Raw genomic sequence first — 15,970 nt, 5'->3', positions numbered from 1 at the left:
AGATCAGCACCGCTGGACTGAACCACAATACACATGACATGAGAGTTTTTTTTTGAGTGATGCATGGCGCGGTAGAGTTCACACAGCGGGCTAAAAAAACAACTCCAAGAGCCTTTTTTTTTCGTTATGCGAGAGATATGACAGCGATATTGGTTGCCTCGGTGCTAGGAAGGAGCTCCCCCACCTCTAAACACATCTCCTCATCCGAATCACTTCGCATTGGTGAGCGTTGCCGGCGCCTGAGGACCGGAAAGTGTGCAGCCTCATCCTCCCGAGTACTGTAGCGATGACAACGAGCTGACTGCTGCGCAAAGGTGACCGCGCCCTTCTGAGACGCTTCATGGCGGAACGTGTAGGACCGGCCACCGGTGCTGACTACAACGGTGTTGGGCCCCACCACTGCCAAGCCACTCGTCGGACCCACAGAGGCGCCGATGTACACCTCTGTGCCGTCAGAGGGTACCTCTCCAGGTCTCCAGGTATACAGCACAACCCCTCCCGTTGAGCAAGTCGACACAAGCCTCCGCGAATAACCACTTGCGGCGTCATCCGGCGCAGCCGTGGGGCTCGTGGGCAACACACTGAACTGAAACACTTGATTTGTGTCAGCAGGTCTCGAGAGAGTGAATAGTGGTGCGCATGGCTTGCGCACATCCCAGCACGCAATACGGCTATCCCCATGGGCTCCCCCGGCATAGACGCAGTATGGGTCAGTGTCCTCGCTGCCGCTTCGTATGACTTGCACACTGCGCTTAAGACCATGCAACTTCGCCGCGACGCACCGCTTCCGACAGTCGATGAGGTGCACCGAGGGCGCGTTGTAAAACCCCACCGCTAACAGCGATGTTGTGCCCTGCCATTCACAATCATGCATGGCGGACACGACTCCTTTGCACCGGTTGCCGCTGTAGGTGTAGATGGGCTGACTGCCTTCAGAAACAATGTCGAATACACGCACCTGAGAGGCGTCCTCGAAGCCTCCGTAGCCGCCGGCAATCCAGTGCTGATGGGTGGGGGCCTTGAACCAACACAACGCGTGCGCGTGGGCGTGGTAGTCACTATCGTTTGTTGAGGAGTACGAGCCGCGCACCTCGCCATCCTCGAGATCCCATATTTGTATAGGCTGGCTGTGGCACGCCGTCGCGTAAGCCGCATTCTCCATCCCTTGCTTGAAAGGGCACCACGCGAGATCGATCGCTGGAAAGGGCAGCCTAACTCGTGGTGCCGCTGTGTCGTCCTCGGGAACAACAATAACGGAGTTGGTCGAAGCCCTGTAGGACAAAGAAGGCACGTATGCCTTGTCGCATGTAGCAATGAGTTCACTGGTGGTGTCGGGTGCACTGAAAAGTCGGCGTATGCGCGCCTGGTCGCGCCGATAGGTTGGCATCGCTACCGCCCTCGCGTACGGGTGTGGCTGGGTTGCTGGGAGGGGGAAGGGGGGACCTTGGAATGTGCAACCGGTGTGGACTGTCGCACATGAATCATATTGCACAAGAGTGATTGGATGATTATACAACAGCAAAGGGGGTGAGTGGGATAACAAAATAGGCCAAGACAGGGGGGGAGGGGGGGGGGCGGAGTTCACGTCGACCGATTGTGTTGTCTCGTCGCGACTGGATGAGCGATGACATGCTGCTGTGAGGGTGTGGGGGAGGGGAGGGGGGGTCTCTCTCTCACTTCCCTCAGCCACGGTGAAAATTCGACTCTGTTGAGAAACCGCCGCCGCCACAACAACATGTGCTCAGGTGGTGGCTGCGTGTTCAAACCATCGTTCTGATAGCACTGACATGGGTTGAGAGTAGTGATCCTGATCGCACTCTGTAACCCCAATCGTTTCGGGGTGTGAGAGGAGACCCACGGTGTTCTATTTGTTTATGTTTTTTTTTCGGCATTGTTTCACGAGTTCATTGCAGTGTTGTGTTGACACACAGCCGCAGGCAAGGCGAAAATGTCGCGCAGCTGCTGAGCGAGCCTCTGGCCCGCTGTCATCTGATGCGGGCCTTCCGTGAGTGAACTACTCTTCTCGTCTTCTAGTCGCGCTCGCACATCGCGCAACACCAGCTCCAAGCTCATAGACTCCATAGCCACGCCGACGTGAGCCTGCTGCAGCGTCTCGCACTCGTAGCGCTGAAGCAGGTAGAGGGAAGCGGCACTCTGTAGCCGACCCTTGAGCTCCTCGATGTACATCCTACTTGTCTTGACACGGCTGTAGAACGGTGACCACGCCTGCTCTGCAGCCTCCTCCTCCTCCATTACTTTGACAAGCTCCGCCTCAGCGTCATTGAGCCGCGCCCGGAGTTTGTGTAGCTTTTCCTCGATCACCCCTCTTGTCGCCGTCGACGACCTACTTCGTAGCGGATCCTCGTGTGTGTCCCCATGCCGCTCTCCCTCCACTACTGCCGTGTCCTCCTCCCCTCGTGTGACAACTGTGGATGCGATCAGCTGCAGCACCGGGTGAATCGCCGAAGCCGAAGTGACGGCCGGCTTCGGCGCTGGGCTTTCCTCGCAAAGTCCGTCTTGTGCAGTTTCGTGCAACTGAGACTCGTCCCCAGGGACGGTGAGCGCAGACACCTCAGCCGACACAGACAATGCCTCCTCTCGAGGCTGCGTGATGCTGCAGTACGGCGGGCCTCTCGTCTCTGCCGAAGACCTGTGAGAGGTGGTTGCTTCATCGCTAGTACGGTTCTCAAGGTGAGGTGAGTGAGCCGAGTCGTGTCTCCTCGCGTAGCCAACCTTGTAGGCGGTGTACGGATCAGCGTACTCGCGCAAGTCCGCGGCACGTACAGTGGTGGGATATGGCGTTGATCCCTGTGACACGATCGCTGCGTGTTCCTTTGAGTGCATCGCTGACGTCGACTCACCCGTCTTATCATTGTCTATTGAGGCGCACCCTAATCGTCTCACCCACTGATCTGAGTGGCGCGCTAGTGCGGGAAGAACATGTGGTGTACGTCGAAAGACGTCGTCCGTGGCGACCGAATCCAGGAGCTGCACAAGGCGATGATTGGGCTTTCGAAAGATTGAAGCCCTGCCCGACGACGGAGCTGTGTGGAGGGATTCGAGGAAGGGCTGAAGCGCCAGCTCAGTCTCAATCTTGCTAGGGATCGAGCGGAGGAACGTGTAGAGAGTTGCTGTGGCATCATAAGGATCGACGGCTATGGTCACGTTCTGTTGGCTAGTGGCTTTCAAGTGAAGCACGGGAAGAGATGTCATCATTCAATGTCTATGAGACTCACCAGGGGAAGCGATGAGAGAAGAGAACGGAGCGGTGGCGACTTGATGATACCTTCTCCCTCTCCTCATATGCATAGATACCGTTTTTATGTATGTATACAGAAGTACTTGAGGGAGAAACAACGGTACGCAGTTCGAAGACAGCTATGCAATTGCCACAGGTCCGAGGGTACCGCAACACCACAGCGCAGAAATCCTTGAACGCTCTTGATGATCAAGCGATGCTGGGCCAAAAAAAAAGGGGGGAGAAAAAATACCCCAGTGCGCATCATGTGCCTTTTGCGAACGAGATGTAAGCGCACAGAGACAGACAGAGAGAGAGAGACAGTAACGCGTATGGACGTATACGTGAATATAAAAGTCATCAGTGAGAAGGAGGCGGAGAGGGGAGGGGGGGGAAGGCGATGGGAGGGGAACAAGACGAGTGGGTAGGGGAGGGGGAAGGTATCTCGGGTACCCAATTTGTCGATATGCAGCCTGCTATCGGCAAAAGTAAAACCCATGGCATCGTGATCGGTCACCTACCTCTCCTCCCATTCGATGCAGCAATGACCTGCAGTGCGTCGAGGCGGGGGTGGCGGCCAACAGGCGCCCCCTTTCCCGCGTTTGGACCCCTGCAGCACCCCTCCGAAACAACGGAGACGCACACGCGGCGCTTGATATCACTTGCCATTGAATCGCACACACACACACACACACTAGCACCTCCTCATGTAGAGAAATACTCTGCGCACCAGCTCAGAGAATGTTGCCGCCTGGAGCTTCTCCTTCTATGACCCCTGACTGGTGCAGCGGAACCTCTGCACCGCGTGGAATCTGCTGCAGTTCCTCTGACTCTGCACGGTGAGGTAAGTAGAGGTCAATGTACTTCGTGAGAAACTGAACCCACGCGTCGCGTTCTGCCGGCGACGACGCCGCCAGTACAAGTTTCCTCCGATCCTCGTTGGGTGTGTAATAGTCCACAGCAAAGTACGTCTTGCTCGGGTCACTCGCTTCAGGGCAATCATCAGGTAAGATCAATGGCCAGCAGACGGCTGCCTTCTTGAAGCGGCTGCCTCGACTGTTGAAGGTCTCGATCCAGAACTCGGCACGCCCGAGTGGGCGACTGGGGTGCTGGCGGTACTCGGCTTCGGACGCATACCACGCGATCCCGGCACGACCCGACACGACGATGTAGTGAGGCACAAAGGAACGACTACCACCACCGAACAACCCACTGCTTCGCACCAATTGAAGCAGTGTGCCCTCCCTTTGCGTGGCCGAAGTGGGGACAACAACACGTGAGGGGGAAGCCGTCGGGGACATCAATGATAAGCCCTTGCATGGATCGGGCGGGATGGCAGGGGTATAACCTATGGAGATAGGTGAGGCGCTGCCTCCCTCCCTGGCGCATCTCTTCTCCTTCTGATGACTAAGCGGGGATGCGGCCGCGACGGGAGTAGCCGCTGGGGCCTCTCGAGCCTCGCCATCTGACGAACGGCTAGAGGCCTCTCGTGTTCTCCGGCTCTTTGCCAGCTGTCTTTCCAGCGAGCAAAGCTCTTCTTTGGCAGCACGCACCAGGTGGTCGATCCTTAGCTCAAGAAATGACGACATGATACGAACAGCTCCCCTCTCCCACCCTCTCTCTCTCTCCAGTGTTTTGGACAGAGGAGTGTGCAGTGAACGATAGGCGGGGTATATATAATTATCTCTGTGTGTGTGTGTGTGTGTGTCAACTAAGCGAAAGGAAAACCCCCGTATAACTCGTTAGTGACAACTGTCGCGACATCCGCGCATCTTCTGATCCACAGACGTGTGTGGTGATGAGGAAAGAAAAGTCTGATAAAAGACAGCGCGTGTGAGAGCCGCGGAAGAGAAGAGATTTAAGCACGAGAGGGGGATGAGAACAGTTGCGAAGTCGTGGACAGCCATAAAGGCTCGTTCACCCAAGGCCTTCTCTGCTGGGCACACCGCATCCCCTCGTGTCAGAGCAACCTCACGTGTTCATCTAAGAAGTTACACGCACATGCACGCGGAGTTCAGCCGCTCTTCAAACCGGCTGCCGCCTCAACGACCCAGAGCAGTGGACTGCCGAGTACCATCTGCAGAACTGGTGAAGACGAGCAGCAACAACAAAACTAAACAAGGACATATCATTTGGGCCTTGTCGATTGACAAATCGACCCCCACCCCGCCCCTGACATGTGTGGAGCGACACTCACCGCTTCATCTGGTGGATGGATGTACGCATGCCAGAACATGTTTGTTGTGTTGCTCCCTGTGAAACAGAGTGCCTCGCTTTCCATTCCCTCTTCCTTTTTTTTTTAGATAACAACAGGGGGAGGGGGGAGGGGGGCGGGGATCTAAGACACAACTGGGGTCTGAAAGCACAGTACCCATTCCCTACGCACATCCGCGAGCCCCCCGCCCCCCGCCCCCCCCCCCAGAAATAAATCCTATACCTACACCTCGCACAAAGCACATGCGCGCACACGCACACACACGCACACACACACACACACAGAGAAAGAGAGAGACGCACAATCCATGTGGATGCGGCTGTCATTGTGCAGGTCTTAACTCACAGAAAACACTACTGGAAAGGAGACGAACATCAGAGCCAATAGATAAACAACCAGAAAAGATGCGGCTGCGTGCGCTTTCGGGGTGGTTCATGTCGCACCACCCAATCACCTATCACCTCCAATAGCTAGATAGTGAACGGGGGTTGCTGCCACTCGTTTTAATAGCACCACCCCTGGACGCGCAGCCCGTCGTAGTCGTGACTGAAGCTGTGCTTCCTCGATTCGAGATCAAGAGAAGGCATGCATGCATGCATGCACACACACACACGCACGGAATGATCCCCCCCCCCCTACGATGCGAGGAGGGCTGAGAGCGACAGCCAGTTGAGCACCGAAGAAGGCAAAGTGAGAGAGAAGCCCGTGCACAAGTCCTGTACCCTCTCCTCCTCCTCACCCCTTGTCTCGAACAAGATGGATCAACCTGTTACATCTCAGTGATATACTTCTCTGTGCCGGGGATCGACACGGTACCTGCGTAGTGGTGCTTCGCCATGGAGCCTGGCTTATTCCAGCTGTACCACTCCATCTCCTCCGCATACTTTTCCTGTGCCCACTTCGGAATGGGGATGCCAGGGAGGTAAAAGGCGCACTGCATGCACTGGAACCAGTCCATGTTGCCGAGCATCAGGAGAGCCATGAGAGCGGTCGGTATGCCCATGATCAAGTTGCGGACAACAAGGAGACCAGCACGGTTATCGAAGCGACCGTACTGGATAAAGCTGGACCACATCCGGCCACCCCAGCCACCGCACATGGTGATTGGGTAGAAATTGTTATAAGGGGCCATCCAGCTCACACGGTTCCAGTTGATGCCCATGAAATCGCCCGCGAAGATGCGGGCAGGGAAAGAGGCCTTCGGTGGCGCCATTTTGGGGGCTTCGCCTGGTGGGGGAGAGGGGAACAAAGGAGGGGAGAGGGGGAACAAAGGAGGGGGGGAAAGAGTTTTCAAAAGGATACAGTTGAAAGGCGGCTGTAATTTGCGTTTGCCTCGGGGACACAGCGCACACCTTCTCAGTAATAACAACGGCAGCTCTCACCGGTGTGGATGTCGGCGGGAGGAAGGGGGAAGGGGGGAGGGGGGAGGGGGGGAACAGAGAGAGGAGGGAAAGAAGCGGCAATGAGACACATGGGAGCACAGATAGAACAGTGATGAGTGAGCCGTGCGAGCAACGAAGAGATGAAAAGGGGAAGGAAAGAAATATAAAGCCCCTCTCGTGTGCCCTATCCCGAGGCGACTCCCGTGCAGCACAGCATATCAACCGCGTAGGGAAGGACAAACGGGAGGAAAAACATAAGAGTCGCATGACTCTGCGGCGGTATACATGCATTTGTGTTGTTTGTAGATAACAGCACCTTCCCTGTACCTTGTATAAGTGGAATAGCCCTCCATTCTAAGAAAAGGAAAAAAAGCGGAAGGGGGGGGACACCAGAGGAACCACCGTGGCCTTTTGTTGTTGCTTTGTTTACTTGGTTTCTTTGTGCTTCTCCTGTGTTTTTCGAGCGTATATACCGGCCCATTCATCGAAGCTGTTCTATGGCAGAAGCAACGGCGTTCCTCGACCGGTGCTGCGGGTGCGGGCACCGTTCCCTTCAGGGAATAGAGAAACAACATCCGAAGTGAACGCAGATTCCACCACCACACCTGCGTATAAATATATATATATGCATATATACACATATATACACACTTAAAGACTTCGCCTGAGTCAACAGAAAAATGTGTGTCCCGTGTTCAGCAGCAAGGCGTCAGTCTCCTCCACCCTAGCCCTCATCCCTCGCAGACCCTCCAGCGCGGTGCGAAGGGATTCGAGTTCCGTCGCCTCGACCACGCGGCGGATATCACACTGCTGTGATGGTGCGCATGTTCCTGCACGGTGGAGGTGTCTCCCGTTTTTTTTTTTGCACGCAACTGCCGGGCCTTCTCTCTGATACTCGGCAGGCGGCGCTCTGCCTCGTCTGAACAAGCACACTGCTCGTCCTTGCATTGCGTTAATACCCCACAGACAAGAGCACTGGCCGCGTCTTGCCGCACCTGATCATCTGCTGCAACTGCTTTGCCATTTGTGGACGCGTCATCAGATACGGCAAGACGCAGCAAACACCGCAGCAGATCTCGGTGCTTCTTCTCTGCTAGACGACGCACCACCGCCTCCTCGCCATCCATCTGCACCACCTCTTCTTGAAGCTCCTCCAGTGCCATACGCAGCATTCGTGTCTCGCCGAGCAGGTGTGGCCGCCCAGCCCTCACGTACCGGATACGGTCTTGAGTGACATTTACACTGCCTTCGCTTTGCCGCATCGAACTTTCCTCCATCTGTTGGGCCTGCTCGCTTGAATGGAACAAGGGAGGGAGGAGGGAAGGGAAGGGAAGGGGAGTATCAGTTGTTTTTCTCTATCACAGTAGGCTCACGCTAAGGTGAAACGAGTGAGAGAGAGGAGAGATGCGCTGGCGCGCAGGTTTCCCTCTGTGTGTGCGTGTGTGTGTGTGATAGTGTGTGTGAGAGAGAGTGCGCACACGCACGCACAGGTGCTGCGTCAGATACACGTCTGACACACTACTGCGCGCCTCGCGCTGGCTGGTTCAAAGAGAAAATATCGTTGTCGTCTGGAACCACGTCCTCGTAAGAGACAGCACCGACCTGCGTACGGTTCCGTCGGCGATTGATCTTGTTTAGGATCGTGTAGCCTACTCCGGAAAAGAGTCTTGAGGCTGAGGTAAGGGGGGCACTCAGCGACGCCGTCGACTCGCCCACCGCATGGGCGGAGATGTACAATGACACGTAGTACGATGCTATCACGATAAGGCACAAGAAAAAGAACTGGAATCCTGACAAGAGTTGCTGCGTCGGGGCCTCGCCAGACGCCAACGTGACCATATCAGCAGGTAAAGAGCCAGGCATCGTCGGCGAGGCAATCAAATGGCCCAATTGTATCACAGAGAATGGAGAGAGGTGATGGAGGGATGAAGTAGTCCTTGATGCACGCTGTTCTTCGAGAGAGAGAGTGTGTGTGTGGGTGGGTGTGTGTGTGTTGAGGTGCGTGTGCTCAACAGCGCTCCGGTCGACAAGGGCAGGCGACAGCGGCACGGGATTCATTGCGGGTAACGGGAAAATCAAAATAGAGGGAGAGGAGAGAGTAAACCTAGAATGTGGACCTCAACACGGTAGGGAAGGGATGGACTCCACCACTAAGAGGGCGGTGCCTCGAGCCTCACGACGCGCCCCTTTACGTCATCATTGAAATTGAGTGGGGGTAGGCGTAGGCCCGAAGTGCGTCGTGGGGATAGCGCTGCCCTGCGCTGCACTTCACGCCCCCACCTCGTGGTGGCCCCATGTTATCACCGGCATGAAGACTCCGATGTCTGGCACTGAAAGATGCCGCCGTGGAGTAGCGCATACGAGGAAGATATCACCGTCATGAAGGAGAGAGAAACGGTTCTGCTTCTCTGGTAGAGCCTCCCTTCCTCCTCCCCCCCCCCCCACTCCACTCACGACGGGTCCACAATGTACGCACTACCACAGAACCAACTCCTTTTGCAGCGGTGAGCACGCAGTATTTGTGGCGATTGTGTTACTGCAAAGAAATGTAATGTGGAAAAAAGAAAACACAGTTAGCGATGCGTGGGGGGGGAGGGGGGGGGGAGGGGAGGGGACATTAGAGAGCCCGAGCCGGCTGTACATCCATGTAGAGGCACGCGCACACACAGGACGGTCCCACTCGGCTCTCAGACCCAGCTCATCGCAAGGCTCGATGTCGACGCCACTTCAGGTACTTCGTCTCGCGCAGCCAATCAGCTTTCATGTCCTCAGCCTCCGTGTCATACGTTGCAGGGTGTGTCCCGAACGGGGGGAAGCGATGCCGCTCCGAGAGTTGGTACCATCCGTGTCGTGTGCAGACTCTCGTATTCATCTTCTGCGAGCTCAACAAGTTCGCCGGAGCGCGGCACACTCATGGCGCCGCTAGCGCGCCCCGCAGCGAATCTCGGTGCTGGCACACGGGTGTGATTTATCGACTGATCAGCCCAGAGTCGGAAGGGGCTGCTCTCTTTCGTGGTGCGGCGACGTACATAGAGCAGTGCGTCCCGCAGCGCTACTCGCCATTCCTCTAGCGCCGCGAGGTGTTTGAACCGTTCTGGCATATCCGGTGGAACATCGAGGCGCACCGAAAACTCCATGTGGGAGGACGAAGAGTCACAGGAAGAGGGATAACGCGAGCACTCGACCTCCACCACAACACCAGCTGCCTTTACCTCGGTCAAGACAGCAGAGTCAAGAGCAGCGCTGCCGGTGGCAGCCGGGGCCTCCGAGCTTTCCGTTGCCTGAGGATCAAAGCAGATCTCGCCGGACGGCAGAAGCGAGTCGGCCACAACGCCGACCCAGGCGTAAAAACGGCTGGGCAGTTTGGCGGAGGATAAAGTGGAGGCGAGATGCGCCTCTGCTACCCTCTCCACCGCTCCAAGAAAGGCGCGCGTCTCAGCCTCCACGTCCGTAGCGCACCCCTCAACGTCGAGCTCCCGTCGCCGTTGTATTGTCGACTGTTTTTGGCATAATCGCAGTTGCCTGCGCAGCACTCGAGAATCGATATGCCTGACCAGGAGCAGCTCACAGAGGGCCTTTGCAGGGAGAGCCAAGGGCGGCAGCGATCTGCGCAAGGCGCCAAGGGCATCCACATGACAAATTGCACTACTGATCCGACAATCAACTGGTAAACCAGGCGCGGAAGGGACGTCGTCAGAGCCGGTGGCCGACACCTCCGGCAGCGTGGGGACGTATCCCACCGGCACCCCCGCGTGAAGGATCCTCGAGGCTCCTTTAGATGCATGCCCTTGTCCCGCAGCATCGCCTCGCTCTGCGTCTGTTATGAACCGAAGCGCCGCTGGTGTCACTGCGGAAACGACGCGGCTGCGTGGGTGTGTCCACCAGCGGCACAGCCGTGGCGGACCCCTCGCCACTGTTTCCCCGATGCCGCCATGCTGATGCCGCAGAAACGCCCTTGGCCGCGCTACGCGCAGGCACACAACAAACCCCCCGTCGCTGCCTGACCGCATCGGGTCCGTTCGCCACGCCGCACGCGCAACAGAAGCGCGCAGCTCCGCGCTGATCTGTTCCGCCTCTTGCCCCGCGGCGCCATCTTTGATAGCAACCCATGTGCTGAGACCGCGGCGTCCTTCGCTGCATAATAACCCCAGCACTGAGGCGGCCTCTGGGGATGCCATGCACGCCTCAATCGTAGGCGAGTCTAGCGGAACGCACTCAACACTCAATGTCGATTCCACTTGTTTTGAAACACCCGCACTATCGTCGATCTTGTCCCCATCCGCCGCTGCGGACGAGTCGCGTGGCAGGGGTGGTTGCCTTATGTCGCCCTCCTCACGGATGCGCTGCAGGACAGCGCACACAACGGCCTCATTCTCGATTACGTTGGCGCTCTGGGTGGCATAGATGACCCAACCGCAGCCATCCACCCTCACGGTGTGTATGGCGTCATATAGTTGTTCCCGGAGCTTTGAGAAATTGGCGTTTGCCATTCGGCAGCGTTCCACAAAGGTGTTCGGTGGTGCCCCCGAAAGCACACTGAGAGCACCGCGGCGAGGGCACCAAGCATCGTCCGCTGCGAAAGGTGAGAGATCGGCGTCTTCGTCGACGGCCTCATGCTCTGTACCCGCGAGCCAGCCACGAGGTCGCACGCCATCACGAGATGTTGCAGGCATACACAGCACAACTCTGCTAGGAATGTGCGCAGCCGCCGGCGCTGACCTGGAGTCCAAGTCTCCACGTAGAGGTGCGCCTGGACGCCCCCTAACGCGCGGCAAGGGAGGTTGGAGGTACACCATGTTCGGGTACCGGTCCATCACTGGCACAGCAGACTCAGTACATGGCAATGGTGTTTGATGCGTCGGACGCCGTTGTCGTCTCGACCCGTCCCGATTCTCTTTCAATGAGTGAGGCGACGCTGCGGGGCGACCGTTGAGGGTGACATCCTCCACAGCGATCACCACCCGCGCCAAGCGATCCGTTGCGGCGGGGTCGCTCGATTCTTCCTGCGCGGCTTGGAAGAGATATTGCGCGATTTCGGTGTGGTACGCGCAGGCCGTCGCATCTCGGTCGTTCGCTTGACAAAGAATTACTTCGTATGGCTGTGATGCGCCACCGCGGGCCATAGAGAAAGCAGCAAGCCGCACGCTCAGCAAAGACACCACCACCGACACGTCATCCACGTTGAGAAGAGTATCACTGGCCACCTGACGCTGCAGCCAGTACATATGCGCAAGGCTTGGCGGCTTTGTTGCTGGGTTGGGAGCAACCGCGGACACGGCAGGCGCCGACACAGCCGTGTTGTCACCTGTTACCCCAGCCTCTCTTCCCGGGTCTCTCATCGAAGCAGATTGCCCTGCAGTCGGCGAGGGCAAAGAATCTGCCTCGGAACAGGGTAGTGCGTCCAGCATCATCGCGCGAAGCTCATCGGCGTCGGCGACGAGATCAACTGATGTGCCACTAGAAGACAGCAACTTCTGTTCACCGGCGGAGTTTGGTGCTTCTTCGAGCACTAGCGCAGACGATGCAGAACCATCAACGCCTTGACTAGGATCCTCGTCGTGGTGCTTCACATGATTCAATCGTGATGATGCTGCCGAAAAGCTGACATGGAGTGGTGCGCCAAACGTCTGGGTGGGTGGGAGGGGGATAGCGTAGAGGCATGGATTAAATAGTGTCGGTGTGAAGACGGGTAGCAGGAGCGGTACGCCAGCGACCCCAGTCGATGTGGCACTTGGGGGCCCGCCATCAAGGTTTGGGGACACCGCGCAGTGGGACTCGAGCTGGTCCCGCACTGTGAGACGTGCCAATGGCAGGACAGCGTTCACCAAAAAGAGAGGCCGTGAAGGTCGTAGCATTGTGTCCACAAATGCGTAACGGCTCGACTCGTCAACGATGCCCTGCTCCACGTAAAAGTCGCCGAAGAACTCTCGCTGCACGTCTCGCATTTCGCGACGGCGTTCATCGTCGGACTGGGGATCCTGCGGCATCTGCGCCCCATCTACCTCTCCATCCGCTGCACTCGCCAACTCCACGAAGAAGCGCTCCGCCAGGGCTAGAGTGGACTCGTGTGTCTCGGACGCCACATCCTTATCCTCCTCTGCCATATAGTGGTCTGCCGCCTCTTCTGTGGCGAAGGTCAGCGGCTCCGATTCGGAGCAACTGACCCGACTGCTCGGACCAGGCACCAGTCGAATGGGGTTCGCCGCTCGCCATGAGCCGCACAGCAGTTCTCTCTTTTCTGCACTCGACAAATTCTTCATGTCCCACCACGACCGCCGCATGTTAGGAGTAGAGAGCCCTTGCAGGCTGCGCGGCAGACGCTGCTTGGCGCGGCCACCGGCCACTCGACGAGTAAGCCTCAGCATGGCCAGAGTGAGTGGGTGGGTGGTGTAGTGGTGGAAACACCGTCACATACAAATAAGGGGGACGGGCCAAGGAGGGGGGGGAGGGGGAGGGGGAGGGGGGCTGTTCTCTATGAGTGGCCACACCGCTAACAGCACATGGCCCAAACCCAATTGTAGCCCAGTGCATTGGAGCGCGTGCAGGAGAACACAGGTAACGAAAATTTAGAAAGAAATCGGAGAGAAAGCGAAGGAGGGGAGGACGGTGACACGTGGGGGGGGAGGGGGGGAGGCCGCAGGTGCTGGGAATAAGTGCCTCCCCCAGGCCGCCCTTCCCCTTCTGTGTACACACTGCTCATAGACAGAATCGCAGTGTCTGCGTGAACGAGAGGCCTCACGCTTTGTTGCATGTCGGCTTGTCAAGTTTGGGGCAGTAACCAAACTTTTCTTTGTGGATAGACACATGCTGCTATGCCTGAAGTGTTCTTATCTTTGCCCGGGAATGGGGGAAGGCGGAGGGGGGGGGTAAGGAGACATCGATGCAGAGGACTTCACTATGGCCGGAGGAAGGGAGAGAGAGAGACACGGTGCACAGCGACTCACCCGTGGTTCACACTCCCTATACCTTGCTTTTCTTCAGTGGTGCGCGTGATGCCTGCAGAGGCGCAGACGCACGCAAGCGCCTGGGCATCCCACAGCGGATCGTGCCACTGCGGCGCTGAGAAGAGCGCCGCAGCCGTCGCGTCACTGCCCGCGGCCTTTTCAACTGCCGCCATGAGGGATGGCGGCTGCTTAGGGGACGCGGCAAAGCCCGCCGCCGTGAAGAGTGGATGTCGAGTGGCGTCCACCACAACTGCCTCTATAGGTGATAGCAGGGGCCCATTGAGTGACAATGACGTCGGATGCGAGGAAGTCAACTTCGTGGCGTTCGCTTTAGCAGCCGCAGCTGGAAGCCGATTCGGACCAGTATAACGAGAATCTGCCCGATGACCTCGCTCTGGAGTGTGACACATTGGCGATGTCCCTGTGAAGGCCAACCTCATCGTGCGATGCAGAACAGGGGCGTCACTACTGCCGTATACATATACCTTTGCGCGTGAGCACGGTGGCGCGTCCTGGTTCCCGTTGTTGTGACAGCCTTGTGAGGTCTCCTCAAGACGGCGCCAAAGCAACTGCAGCTGCGTTGCCAGGTCCTCCATTGTGGAACTCTCGTTGAAGTGAAGGAACGAGTGCGTTGTCAGTAGAGCAGATGATGCCTCAATGCGATCGGCGCTCATCTCTACGCCGCCAGTTGAATTTACAGGAGAGCGCCAGGCATTGACGTGAGTGCCGTCGCGGTGCGCATTGCGCACCCTGATCAAGTCTTCCTCCACACAGGCCGCGCAGTCAGCGAGCCACTTGTACCATGTATCAGCACTTTCGAAACTTCGGTGCAGTAGGGCCTGTAAAAGCCGTGGGTGGTGTCGAGAGAGAGATGCAAGGGGCTTGTAGCCCTGTCTGCCTTTGCTGTAAGCACGCAAACCACAAATGTGCTTCGATGCCTCAACGAAATCGCGCGAGTCCACTGGAGCGGCGTAGAGCAGCTCGAGTGCCTGTCGATCAAATCGGTGAATGTTGGGGATTCCAAACGGGTCGAGCCCTTTGAAAAACCGTGCAATGCCAAGTTGTATGTGCAACTCTCTCACTGCCAGTTTCTCAGCCTCCGCAGACGAATAGGCTACCGGTATCCAAACCGCACCCTCCCCCTCCATCCCTGGGAAAGCGTTTGCCTCGATCTCCAAATCTGCATCAGTGTCGACATCATCAGCGGAGGGCTCTCGGACACGGAGACTTGTACAGGCGGGATCGCCGGTAGCACTTCTCGTTCCATTGCCTCCCCTTTTCCGAAGAGCTAGACGAAGAAAAGACAAGGAATTAATAGCACTGCGTGTCTCTGCCTCGAACGGGGCTAGCAGCTCCTTCAGGGATATGCCCTGGACAAAGGCCTCTTGGATTTTAGGAAGAAGAAGATGACCGCAGGGAAGCGGTTCCGCGAGCCGCATCACCTCCCTTGGGTTCAACTCCAGCACCGTCGGGGTGCTCCCAAGATCAGTGAGCCTGTGAGATGGCCACTGAACTCGACTGCTATCTGGACAACCTGCACAGGTGACGATCTTGCTCGTGTGGGACAGGGGCCGGGACGCCATCCCTACCCGCGCAAAAGGCACCAAAGCCAGTGAGCGTACATAAGAACTACCGTTAAACTTGACGTACTCCAAATCAAGGGCGTAGCTGCGAGCCGGTGGCCGCTGGACCCCGAGGAGTACGCGACACCTTGTGGGCATGCGTGCACGATGCCGAGTCACTAGCAGCGGCGACAACGCCTCAATTGTTGTTTCTAGAGAGACCCCCCTCTCCCTCCCGTCCGCTGCGTGTAGGCTTAGAGACGTGACATATATATATATATATATATATGTGCGTGTGCGTGCGCTCTCGAATGGCAAAAGAGTGAGGCGGAACGGTTGAAAAGAGAGAGGGAGGGAAGTAAAGCATGGAAATTAGAGATCGAGGTTGATGGCGGCAGCGGCGACAGCGGCGAGGGAAGCCCGTGCGCACATACTGTCAGAGATGGTGGTGGTGATGGTGGCGGCTGGGGGGGGGGGGGGCGGGGGTGCGTGTGCATGGGCTTATCTCACCCCCTCCGCTGACACCTCTCTGTCCCCGTTTCAACCAGCCCCAGTCTTTTTTGGGGGAAGAAAAGGCCTCCTCCTCCCTCCTCCCTCCCCTCACCACCACTACCAGTGTGTCTCTGCAC

The 15,970-nt window shown here is 57.4% G+C and overlaps 8 protein-coding genes across 8 annotated transcripts; all 8 read right to left on the bottom strand.

The window, feature by feature from the left end:
- Nucleotides 1-124: 124 nt before the first annotated feature.
- On the bottom strand, nucleotides 125-1,387 carry JKF63_02730 (uncharacterized protein; the record flags this gene model as incomplete). The annotated part of the gene is made up of 1 exon (XM_067898754.1): nucleotides 125-1,387. The coding sequence occupies one exon, from the start codon at nucleotides 1,385-1,387 to the stop codon at nucleotides 125-127; it is 1,263 nt and encodes a 420-aa protein (XP_067754911.1).
- A 509-nt stretch (nucleotides 1,388-1,896) lies between these two features.
- On the bottom strand, nucleotides 1,897-3,216 carry JKF63_02729 (uncharacterized protein; the record flags this gene model as incomplete). Its single annotated transcript, XM_067898753.1, has 1 exon — nucleotides 1,897-3,216. One exon carries the CDS (start codon nucleotides 3,214-3,216, stop codon nucleotides 1,897-1,899), a length of 1,320 nt encoding a protein of 439 aa, XP_067754910.1.
- A 756-nt stretch (nucleotides 3,217-3,972) lies between these two features.
- On the bottom strand, nucleotides 3,973-4,827 carry JKF63_02728 (uncharacterized protein; the record flags this gene model as incomplete). The annotated part of the gene is made up of 1 exon (XM_067898752.1): nucleotides 3,973-4,827. One exon carries the CDS (start codon nucleotides 4,825-4,827, stop codon nucleotides 3,973-3,975), a length of 855 nt encoding a protein of 284 aa, XP_067754909.1.
- A 1,395-nt stretch (nucleotides 4,828-6,222) lies between these two features.
- JKF63_02727 (uncharacterized protein) lies at nucleotides 6,223-6,666 on the bottom strand (the record flags this gene model as incomplete). Its single annotated transcript, XM_067898751.1, has 1 exon — nucleotides 6,223-6,666. One exon carries the CDS (start codon nucleotides 6,664-6,666, stop codon nucleotides 6,223-6,225), a length of 444 nt encoding a protein of 147 aa, XP_067754908.1.
- Nucleotides 6,667-7,566: 900 nt separating this feature from the next.
- JKF63_02726 (uncharacterized protein) lies at nucleotides 7,567-8,112 on the bottom strand (the record flags this gene model as incomplete). Its single annotated transcript, XM_067898750.1, has 1 exon — nucleotides 7,567-8,112. One exon carries the CDS (start codon nucleotides 8,110-8,112, stop codon nucleotides 7,567-7,569), a length of 546 nt encoding a protein of 181 aa, XP_067754907.1.
- Nucleotides 8,113-8,353: 241 nt separating this feature from the next.
- JKF63_02725 (uncharacterized protein) lies at nucleotides 8,354-8,698 on the bottom strand (the record flags this gene model as incomplete). Its single annotated transcript, XM_067898749.1, has 1 exon — nucleotides 8,354-8,698. One exon carries the CDS (start codon nucleotides 8,696-8,698, stop codon nucleotides 8,354-8,356), a length of 345 nt encoding a protein of 114 aa, XP_067754906.1.
- Nucleotides 8,699-9,615: 917 nt separating this feature from the next.
- On the bottom strand, nucleotides 9,616-13,200 carry JKF63_02724 (uncharacterized protein; the record flags this gene model as incomplete). The annotated part of the gene is made up of 1 exon (XM_067898748.1): nucleotides 9,616-13,200. The coding sequence occupies one exon, from the start codon at nucleotides 13,198-13,200 to the stop codon at nucleotides 9,616-9,618; it is 3,585 nt and encodes a 1,194-aa protein (XP_067754905.1).
- Nucleotides 13,201-13,775: 575 nt separating this feature from the next.
- On the bottom strand, nucleotides 13,776-15,500 carry JKF63_02723 (uncharacterized protein; the record flags this gene model as incomplete). The annotated part of the gene is made up of 1 exon (XM_067898747.1): nucleotides 13,776-15,500. The coding sequence occupies one exon, from the start codon at nucleotides 15,498-15,500 to the stop codon at nucleotides 13,776-13,778; it is 1,725 nt and encodes a 574-aa protein (XP_067754904.1).
- Between the last annotated feature and the right edge of the window lie 470 nt (nucleotides 15,501-15,970).

Source organism: Porcisia hertigi, chromosome 32, assembly GCF_017918235.1.
Source record: "Porcisia hertigi strain C119 chromosome 32, whole genome shotgun sequence".
NCBI classification, from domain to species: Eukaryota; Euglenozoa; class Kinetoplastea; order Trypanosomatida; family Trypanosomatidae; genus Porcisia; species Porcisia hertigi.
The sequence above is the reverse complement of the archived record's forward strand: the minus strand, read 5'-3'. Positions and strand labels throughout refer to the sequence as shown.